General features: G+C 39.9%; 1 protein-coding gene across 1 annotated transcript in view; it reads right to left on the bottom strand.

Annotated features, from left to right (window-relative positions):
- Positions 1-10510, bottom strand: part of LOC108300146 (inositol 1,4,5-triphosphate receptor associated 2) — a 55544-nt gene that overhangs the window by 35178 nt on the left and 9856 nt on the right. Inside the window, exons 3-7 of the mRNA XM_037736523.1 lie at positions 9775-9955; positions 6423-6502; positions 6247-6325; positions 4381-4539; positions 751-868 (exon numbers count right to left, since the gene is read on the bottom strand). Coding sequence (XP_037592451.1) covers positions 751-868; positions 4381-4539; positions 6247-6325; positions 6423-6502; positions 9775-9955 — 617 coding nt within the window. The remainder of the gene's footprint in view (positions 1-750; positions 869-4380; positions 4540-6246; positions 6326-6422; positions 6503-9774; positions 9956-10510) is intronic.

Below are 10510 nucleotides of genomic sequence, written 5' to 3'. Positions count from 1 at the left end.
GCCAGGCACCAGGCTGGAGTGCAATGGCATAATCTTGGCTCACTGCAACCTCCACCTCCTGGGTTCAAGCAATTCTCCTGCCTCAGCCTCCCCAGCAGCTGGGACTACAGGCGCACGCCACCATGCCCAGCTAATTTTTGTATTTTAGTAGAGACGGGGTTTCACCATGTTGGCCACGATGGTCTCAATCTCTTGACCTTGTGATCTGCCCAACTCGGCCTCCCAAAGTGCTGGGATTACAGGCATGAGCTACCGCGCCCAGCCCCTCAAGTGGTTTTTACTATCAGATATTTTTGAATTCTATCGAATTTAGGAGGCATTCCAGATATTTTCTGGATTTTTACAAATTATTGTGAAAGTGACTGAGAAACGTAAAAAATTTAAACCTTGATTGAAAAGGAGGCCAAGCACAGTGGGTTATGCCGATAATCCCAACACTTTGGGAGGCTGAAGTGAGAGGATTGCTTGAGCCTGGGAGGTCAAGGCTGCAATAAGGCATGATCCTGCCACTGCAGGGCAACAGAGCAAGATTCTGTCTCAAAAATTGGTAAAGAAACAAAAGTAGAAGAAAGAAAAGGAAAACACAGATTAAAAAAAAAAAAAAATCCTACCTGCCTTTACTTTTCTAAAGTGTTACCAATTCATTCATCAGCCTATTGACTTCTGATATTTGCCGTAAGATAAGTCCTCTTACAGATTTCAGTTATGTAAACTTATGTCAAATTCAAAGTACTATAATAGATGACTTACTAATTGTTTGCTCTGGGCTACGATCATGCACTTCTGCTCTTCTGAAGCATTCACACTAAGTTTCAGTTCCTCCAGTTCTTCTTTTAACAGATTTGTTCTCATAATAGCCTGGTGGGCACTGTGGGGGTGGGGGAGAAGGCCATGAGCAAAACCTCAAATATAACCGTCAAAGATACTAAGAACAGCCAAGGACTATTTTGGACCCAAGTTGAAAACCACTAAAGGCTTAAACCAGATGCCCGCAATAGTAAAAATATACCCATGATCTTTCAGTCCTTGGAAAAGGAAGGAATTTGGAGAAAGTGGGGAGTGGGGAATGGAGATTAGAGGGAAAACAGACAAACATATTCCTGAAGCTAAGATTTAGAGGATCCCTTTAAAAATCCATCACTGGCTGAATCACCTGGTTCTTTCTCCCTACTAAGAAGATGTAATGTTAGTTAATGCAGTTCCATAAGTATTTATTGAATAATACCCAATGTTCTAGGTGCTCTACAGGCTACAATGGTGAACAACAGGGACATGGTCCTTGGTTTTATAGAGCTTACGTACTATGGAGGGAGATGACAACTAAACAAAGAAATAATTACCAAGTCTCTATACGACATATTCTTTAAAGAAGTTTATCATACTGTTGATTATAACAGAGCATTGGAAGAAAACCTAAACATTCACCAATAGGGAACTGATTAAATGAATTGTGGTAATCCATATCATGAAATTAACTATCTGTAGCTCTCATTAGATTATAGACCGTTCCCTTAGGAACAAAGGCTTCAAAGCAGATAAAATTTTCTCCTTACTAAGAAATTACATTGATCATTCAACAAATACTAGTTGAGCACTAAACCTGCCCCAGGTACCATACTAGGCACTGAAGAAGGCAAAAATGACTGAATCCAGAGAACTGTACTCACCTGGAGTTTATAGCCTAGTGGGATAAATAGACAATCATAATGACAACACAGTATGCTAAGAATCAAAAGAGATAAGGGTTTTTGGTTTGTAGGCAACTGGAAGGAAGGTAGTGCTGTTCTATGGTAGATATTCTACTAAGCATTAGGCTAAACAGGATGTATTTGACATAGTTCTTCCCATCAAGGAGGTCACAGTGTTATGAACAAAAGGCAGGGAAATACTAGGTAGAAAAGGGCAGGGTCCCTGGCAAGGGTTCCACCCTCAAGCCTGGACCCACAGCCCTAAATAAGAACTTCACATCCCCATTTTCCCTCCTGAATGTTGTCTTTTGGCCTGCTGCACCCCCTATCCTGTGCTTGTAAAAACCCCAAGCTCCACTGGCAGAGGAGCAGAACAGTGTGGCAGAGAAGGAGAGAAGAGAAGAAGCTCTGAACATCAAGAGAAGAAGAGGCAGCTGGACATCAGAGACTAAGGTCAGAGAGAAGTTTGGCCAGGGACTGTCAGAGAGGAGTTTGGCTGGGACAGCTGAACTGGGGAAGATTATCTTTCTACTCCATCCCCTTTCTATCTCCCCATCCCACTGAGAGCCACTTCCACCATTCAATACAATCTCCACATTCACCATCCTTCAAGTCTATGTGACCTGATTCTTCCTGCAGTCTGGAGAAGAACCTGGGTACCAAGAGGGCAGGGTATAAAAGGCTGTCACCCTGACCCTCCACTGAGCTGGTTTAACACTTAGCCATCCACAGATGTTAAATGCTAAAAGAGTATTGCTTGTAACACATGTCCTCTGGGGCTCCAGAGGTTGTGGGCAATCCCTAGATGCTGACACAGGCTGGTACAGGGTTTGCTCTTGCTGGCATCCAAAGGCACTCATCCAGCTCCTACACCTGCTTACCTGCATGCTCTCCCTCCTGCCAGGGGTTTCAGCATGGCAGCTGAAGAAACAAGATACCCCTGTTGCAAGTCCCAGGAGGGGTTCAAGGGAACTCTTCTGCCTCAACAGTTAATACAGAAGCCAAATTACACTACGATGAGACAACTGTACAATATCTAAAATAGGTGTGGGAACCCAAAGGAAACAGACTTCAGAAAGGATTAGGGGAAGGAGAAAAGAGAAAGACACGTGGCTTAATTTTGTTGACAGTGGCATTCTGACTGCCCATCTGGATTCTTCAGCCCTTCTGTCCATTATGTGAGTTACTTAATTCCTTTCTGATATGACTGCTCATTTAACCAGAGTTAGATTCCAGTGCTTGCAACCAAAAATCCTGACCAATATATTCATCCAAAGCAGTTTTGTTAAATAAACTTTAAATTTTTGTATTTCAGTTAAATAATAAGCCAACTGTGAAATGAAAAGGACTTGAGGTAAACACTTCTTTTAAAGATTAGTTTAGGGACTGGACTGAACGAGGTCAAAGATTTTGAGGATGAGAATGCTTTAGTGAAACATATGGCTGGGCATGGGGGCTCACTCCTGTAATCCCAGCACTTTGGGAGGCTGACATGAGCAGATTACTTGAGACCAGGAGTTCAATACCAACCTAGGAAACGTGGCGAGATCTTGTCCCTAGAAAAACACAAAAATTAGCTAGTCATGGTGGTGTGCTCCAGTAGTCCCAGCTACGTGGGACGGTGAGGCCAGATGATCACTTGAGCCCAGGAGATGGAGGATGCATGCAGTGAGTGGTGATCATGCTGCTGCACTCCAGCCTGGATGACAAAGTGAGGCCCTGTCTCAAAAAAAGAAGGAAAAGAAAGGAAAGAAGAAAGGAAGGAAGAAAGGAAGGAAGGAAGAAATCCACTCAAAAACTCATGCACAAATGTTCATAGCAGCTTTATTTCTAATAGCCAAAAAGTAGAAACACCCCAAATGTCCATCATCTGAAGAATAAACAAAATCTGATATATCTATGCAATGGAATATTATTCAGCCATGAAAAGAAATGAGGTAGCAATACATGCTACAACATGGATGAATCTTAAAAACATTATCCTTAGTGAAATAAGCCATACAAAAAGGGTCACATTTTGTATGATTCACTTTATATGTAATGTCTAGAATAGGCTAATCTATAGACAGAAAGTAGAATAGAGGTTGCCAGAGGCTAAGGAGTGAGGAAATGGAGAGTGACTGCTGAGAAGTATAGAGTTTCTTTTTGGAGTGATAAAAATATCCTGGAATTGGTAACGGTGATGATTGCACAACCTTGAGAATATTCTTTTTTTTTTTTTTTTTTTTTTTTTTTTTTACCTTATTTTTTTTTTTTTTTTTTTTTTTTTTTTTTTTCTGAGACAGAGTCTTGCTGTCTGAAGTGCAGTGGTATGATCTTGGCCCACTGCAACCTCTGCCTCCTGGGTTTAAGAGATTCTTTTGCCTCAGCCTCCAGAGTAGCTGGAATTACAGGCTCGTGCCACCATGCTCAGCTAATTTTTGTATTTTTAGTAGAGATGGAGTTTCGCCATGTTGGCCAGGCTGGTCTCAAACTCCTGACCTCAAGTGATCCACTTGCCTCAGTCTCCCCAAGTGCTGAGATTATAGGCATGAGCTACCATGCTCAGCCAGAGAATATACTCTAAAAACACTGTATTGTATATTTTAAGAGAAAGAATTTTATGCTATATGAATCTCAATTTTAAAGAGGTTTTTTTAAAAAGAAAAAAGAACTGAAAGTTCCCAGCACGCTGGACCCCACTGTGGCTCACCTTTTTACCTGACGGTGCAGTTCGGTACAGTCCTCTGATAACTGGCTGTTCGTTTCTTCCAAGGTTTCTAAAGCCAATTTAAACTTATTATTTTCCTCTTCCAGTTTCTGCTTGTTGAATTGGAGGTCTGCTACATAGGCAATCAAATCAGACATCTCTCTGCAAGTCAAAGAATAGGTGAGAATAACCTTCACATCACTAATTCCTTCTAATAAAAATAAGGTAAAAGGTTAAACCAACCAGGCTTAAATATTCTGGTTAGTATTTTATTTTTACTTTACCCTCATCTGTCATCATAAACATATTTGTATAATAAATAGCTATTCAAATGTTTATTATAATAGCATCAAAGATGTTTTCCAAAATTTCCAAGTAGCCATCACTTGCCAGTTGTAAAATCAACTTCTACAGTTTTTGTTGATTCTTTTCCACCTCACTCTCAACATTTGTCTTCTAAACTGAAGAGTTCCTATTTCTGCCTGGAACATGAGAGATCCTGAAATAAATGAACACGATTTTTTTTTTTTTTTTTCATTTTTTGAGACAGTCTCGCTCTGTTGCCCAGGCTGGAGAGCAGTGGCACAATCCTCTGCCTTCCAAATTCAGTCAATTCTCCTGCCTCAGCCTCCGGAGTAGCTGCGACTACAGGCATGTGTCACCATACCTGGCTAATTTTTGTATTTTTAGTAGAGATGGGGTTTCACCATGTTGGCCAGGCTGGTCTTGAACTCCTGACCTCAAGCGATCTACCTGCTTCAGCCTTCCAAAGTGCTGGGATTACAGGCATGAGCTATCATGCCCAGCCTATATTCTTTCAGTGAAGGGATCTCAGCAGGTTTACCTTGGAAACAAATCCTAGAGTCTTATCATTGTAGTCTGTGGCTCACAATTCAGTATTCATCTTTCCTAATGTTATGTATAGCTTACCAATGTTTATGAGCATCATTTGCCATGACATCAGTTCATAAATCCTAATTTAAGAGTCTGGGCTGTGTGTTTCATGGAGTCCCAGGCCTCCTTCTTTTTTTTTTGCTATCTCATCCCAAGGCCTAGCTCAGATTGAAAACACAGTTCCCACTTCACTTTTCTCTTTTTTTTTTTTTTTTTTTTTTTTTTTTTTTTGTTTTAGATGGCGCCAGGCTGTCACCAGGCTGCCGTGCAATGGCGCCATCTCGTCTCACTGCAACCTCCACCTTCCAGGTTCAAGGCATTCTCATGCCTCAGCCTCCTGAGTAGCTGAGACTGCAGGCATGTACCACCACCCCCAGCTAATTTTTGTATTTTTAGTAGAGATGGGGTTTCACCATGTAGGCCAGCCACCCGCCTCGGCCTCCCAAAGGGCTGGGATTACAGGCATGAGCCACTGTGCCCAGCCCACTCCACTTTTCATGGATAAACCTGAAGTGGCAAAGATAAAATAAGGGAGAGGCAGAATCAATCTCCTTAATATCTAAAACTTACACATGTCATTGAAAAGAGATTTTCTCATTTTTGCCTAAAAGATTCTACTAAACAAGTGCTTTAAAATGATCTCCAAAAGAGCTTAAGGTCAATGTCATAACTGGACTTCAAGAGGAACTTTTTTTCTACAGAAAACACATGAAGTTAATGAAGGAGAAGGATTTCACGAGAAAGCAAGTGATTATGGATTTACTAGTCATATGAGAATTTCTCTTCCTAGTGAAACTGTTTCTAATACAGGCAGTATTAGAATCAGATTAAGAATTTAAAATCAATTATGTTAGCTCTACTGCAATAAAAAAGCGAAGTGACTTTATCATAACTGAAATATGTAGATTTATGAAATAAACAAGAAAAATGAAGTTGAAACACATGCAAAAGTATCACAGGGTAAACAAGGCTTACAAGACTCCTTTAGATGTATCTCCACCAAAAGCCTCAAAACTCCCCGATGTAGAATCTGTTACATCTGTGCTCACCTTCACTGAAATACATACAAGAGTTTTATGGAAAAAAATAAAAATCATTTTCTCCAATACATAAGGAAACGGCAGAACAATCCTGAAGAAACACATACATACTTGTTCCGTCTGATATTACGCCATCCTGTTCAAAAACAGAATCATCAATGGTGCTGCTTAATCTATGATTCACTCCATTCCTGTAGCCAAAAAAAAGCAAAACCAGTGAGCTGGGACTCTTTGCCAGGCCACAATTTTGTTTTTGTTTTTGTTTGTTTGTTTGTTTTGTTTCTTAGATTTATGCTCTGTACTTTCCTTTTTAGGTATTTTTTTCTGAGTTAAAATATACATATATATATATTAATTCAACAACTATTTGGAGCCCAATACTAGGCCAGGTACTTAGAGTGCTAGGAAAGAATTTGTGTTACTAGTGAAGTTGTTTCTGATGTAGGTGGTACATTAGGCACTACCTCTGCCATCCATAAACTTTTACCTGATATGAAAAAGAAAACACACAGGCAGCATATGATTAGCAGATGTGGGGTCTTGCTGGATTAGGAAGTAGACATAGGCTGGAGTGGTAAGTGGTGATTGTAAGATCATGGGCCTTAAGGGATTGTGAAGGAAATATGGGAACAACGAATACTTTGGGATACATTGACAGGGATATATTTTCCCTTTCTCATGGAGAACCAAATAGTACCTGGACTAATTTTACTTTGGGCACTTTACTCCTGAAATCTGGGAAACCCTGTGTACAGGCTGTGCAGCACACACACTCTAGCTTGAACTGCAAAATAAAAACATTGACATTTCAACCATTTCCTTTCAGAGCCTTTATATTATCATTTAAGTTTGGTTACTTAACCTAAGCACCAAATCCTCAAGCTTCTCTCTGGAGCAGCCACAAGATTCCACAAATATATGTTTACATCTCATTGTCAGTCATTGTGAGATGTCTGTCACAAGTTGGGGGAACAAAAAACTCACATAGCGTCCTGACTATTACTGTGTTCATACCCATCCCCATTTCTGAGTTTCTGTTCTTATCTTCTGTATTTCCACTTCTCATGTTTTTTCCTTTATATTTATTATAAATGTTTTTCTTTTATCTTCATGCTGTTTTATAATTAATATTTTTATTATACAATCAAACTTGCATGTTTTAGAAATATTAAATTCATAAAACAAAAAATTAAAACCATTATGTAAAAATAATCACTTTGGCATAAATTCTTTCCAACTTTTTCCTATGCATATTTTTTTCTTCCAAAAATGGGATTGTACTGCATGTACAGATTTATGACCTATTTATTTCAAATAATTACATATGAATTTCTCCTATCGAATATTATTACCTTGAATGACTAGGATTCCAGTGTATGAAAGTAATATAATTTATTTGTCCAACTGTCTCTTTTTAAATATCTAAATTGCTTATATTTATCACTGTCATAAACTACCTTCTACCTTCTATATTGCTGTTTACAATTAATTATCTTTCTTAAAGTTACATTACTTCTCAAAGAGGCTGCTTTGTTTTTTTTTTTTTTGTTTTTTTTTTTGGGAGACAGGGCTTCACTCTCTTGCCGAGGCTGAAGTGTAGTGCCTCTATCACAACCCACTGCAGCCTCAAACTCCCGGCTCAAGCAATTCTCTCACCTCAGCCTCCCAAGTAGCCAGGACAATAGGCACATACCACCATACCTGGCTAATTTTTAAATTTTTTGTAGCGATAGGATCTTGCTAAGTTGCCCAGACTAGTCTCAAAATCCTGGCCTCAGGCGATCCTCCGCCTTGGCCTTCCAAAGTGCTGAGATTATAGGCATGAGCCACTACACCTGGCCAAGACTGCATATTTTGAAGGGCCTGATACACATTTCTAAATTGCCCTTAAAAAAAACTATGCCAACTTGCATTACTACCAATAGTAGATGGGAGGGCTTATTTCTCCACCCTTTCCCCAGCCCACAACATGGGATAGAGTCATTTTTTAAAATCTTTGTTAAACTAATGGGTAAAATGGTATATTATCTATATTTACAGTTTCTGATTACACTAACATTACTTATTTCTATATATTTATCTTGCCTTCATGATTAACCTGTAACATTTCAGTTATATTTTCTTAAGTCATCTATACATCATAATCCTACCAGAAATCTGGTATGTTTTTCCATTTCTTGCTCTTGACATTTTCTCTTTGAGTCTCACGCTGTTGCCCAGGCAAGAGTGCTGTGGCATGAGCTAGGCTCACTTCAACCTCCACCTCCTGCATTCAATCAATTCTCCCGCCTCAGCCTCCCAAGTGACTGGGATCACAGATGTACACCACCACACCCAGCTAATTTTTGTGTTTTTAGTAGAGATGGGGTTTCACCATGTCGGCCCAGCTGGTCTCCAACCTCAGCTGACTGGCCGCCTTGGCCTCCCAAAATGCTGGGATTACAGGTGTGAGCCACCATGCCCAGTCAATATTTTCTTTAAGCAAATCCTAGCATCCATCAGCAGATAGCCGAAGACTGGTGGCTGAATAGGAGGCATAGGAATTAGGCTTCCTGCCCAGGTGTAGTAGGTGGCTCACACCTGTAATCACAGCACTTTGGGAGGCTGAGGTGGGCAGATCAGCTGAGGTCAGGAGTTCTAGACAAGCCTGGCCAACATGATGAAATCCTGCCTTTACTACAAATACAAAAATTCGCTAGGCATGGTGGCACACACCTTGTGATTGTAGCTACTCTGGAGGCTATGGCGGGAGAATCGCTTGAACCTGAGAGGTGGTGGCTGCAGTGAGCCAAGATTGCACCACTGCACTCCAGCCTGGGCAACAGAGTGAAACTCCATCTAAAAATAAATAAATAAATAAAAAATAAATAAATAAATGGAATTAAGCTTTCTTTGGAAGAAGACACACATCTCCAGCATCTGCCAAGGGCACCTGAGAAGATTGTGGGTGCTATTCTCCTCCTTTTTCTTTTTCTTTTCTACTATTCTTTCTTTTTCCCTTTAGACTCCCTATATTCTAGGATTCCCAATTACATTCACTTACTAGCCCCTCTGGACTTAAAAGGGAGTCTATTATTAAATTTAAATACATTTGGAAATTTGAGAGTGTCAATAATTCACCTGATTCGTATGTCAGCTCAGTTCTCTGTGAGAACATAACATGTGCTCCTCACTAACACAGGAAATGAATGACAGCAGTGGTTCCAAAGCCTGTCCAGTCCGAGCTCAGCATCAATATCACCGGAAACTTGTTAGAATGTAAATTATCAGGATTCACCCAAGATCTACTGAATCATGGTGATGGGGCCTAAGCAAGCAGGTTTAACATCATTCAGGTGATTCTAATGCATGCTAAAGCACTGGACGACAGTATTTCCATCAACACAGAAAACAGAGATTAGCATAATTATAATCAATTGTTAAAATAGAACCTTAAACCGCATCCCACTAGGACTCTGATTACCCTTTGTTTCCACAGTAAGCCATCCATTCTTTCATCATGGCCTGGAAAATTTCCGGGTCCACATGTGGGTCTCTCTTCTCAGGATCAAGCATGTTCCACAACTGCTCAAGGCTACTGTCTTCAGAATTTTGGCTAGTTGTTTGTCTCAGTAAATTGATTATTTTGTCCACTCCTACTGAGCCTTTAGAAAAAGAAGGGCAGATCAGTTTCAAAAGATGGAGAAAGTTATGATTTTAACAAGTGAAGTACTTTGCTCTTTTATGTCTCATGGTTCCTAGAAACATGCTATATAACCCTGGCAGTTCTGTGGAGCTGGCATGTTATAAAGAACACTGGCCTTGGACTAGACTCTAACGAACCTAGTGTGAAATCTTGGCTCTGAAGATTACCAGCTACATAGCTTTGGGAGTATTACTTAACCTCTGTGAACCTGTTCCTTTATCTGAGACCAGGATGATGATACCTATCACACAGAACTGTGAGGTTTGAATGCTGATGATATATGTAATCAATAATTTCTCGTGGGAGGTAACCAAAATGACATTATATTTTTTTCCTTTCAGTTTTTCCTTAAAAAGCATTAAATGAAGGAAGTTTTCTCTCTGCCTTAGTTAAAATTTCAGTCTCAAGTGAAAATTTCTACTTTTGGGGGATGGAGGAGGCATTCTTAGACAGTCATCTCTAATACCACATTCAGAAAATAAAATCATCCAAACTAAGTAATTGACACACCAAT

The sequence above is a fragment of the Cebus imitator genome, unplaced genomic scaffold, assembly GCF_001604975.1.
Source record: "Cebus imitator isolate Cc_AM_T3 unplaced genomic scaffold, Cebus_imitator-1.0 Scaffold25, whole genome shotgun sequence".
NCBI classification, from domain to species: Eukaryota; Metazoa; Chordata; class Mammalia; order Primates; family Cebidae; genus Cebus; species Cebus imitator.
Note: the sequence above shows the minus strand (reverse complement) of the source record. Positions and strands in the feature narration are given on the sequence as shown.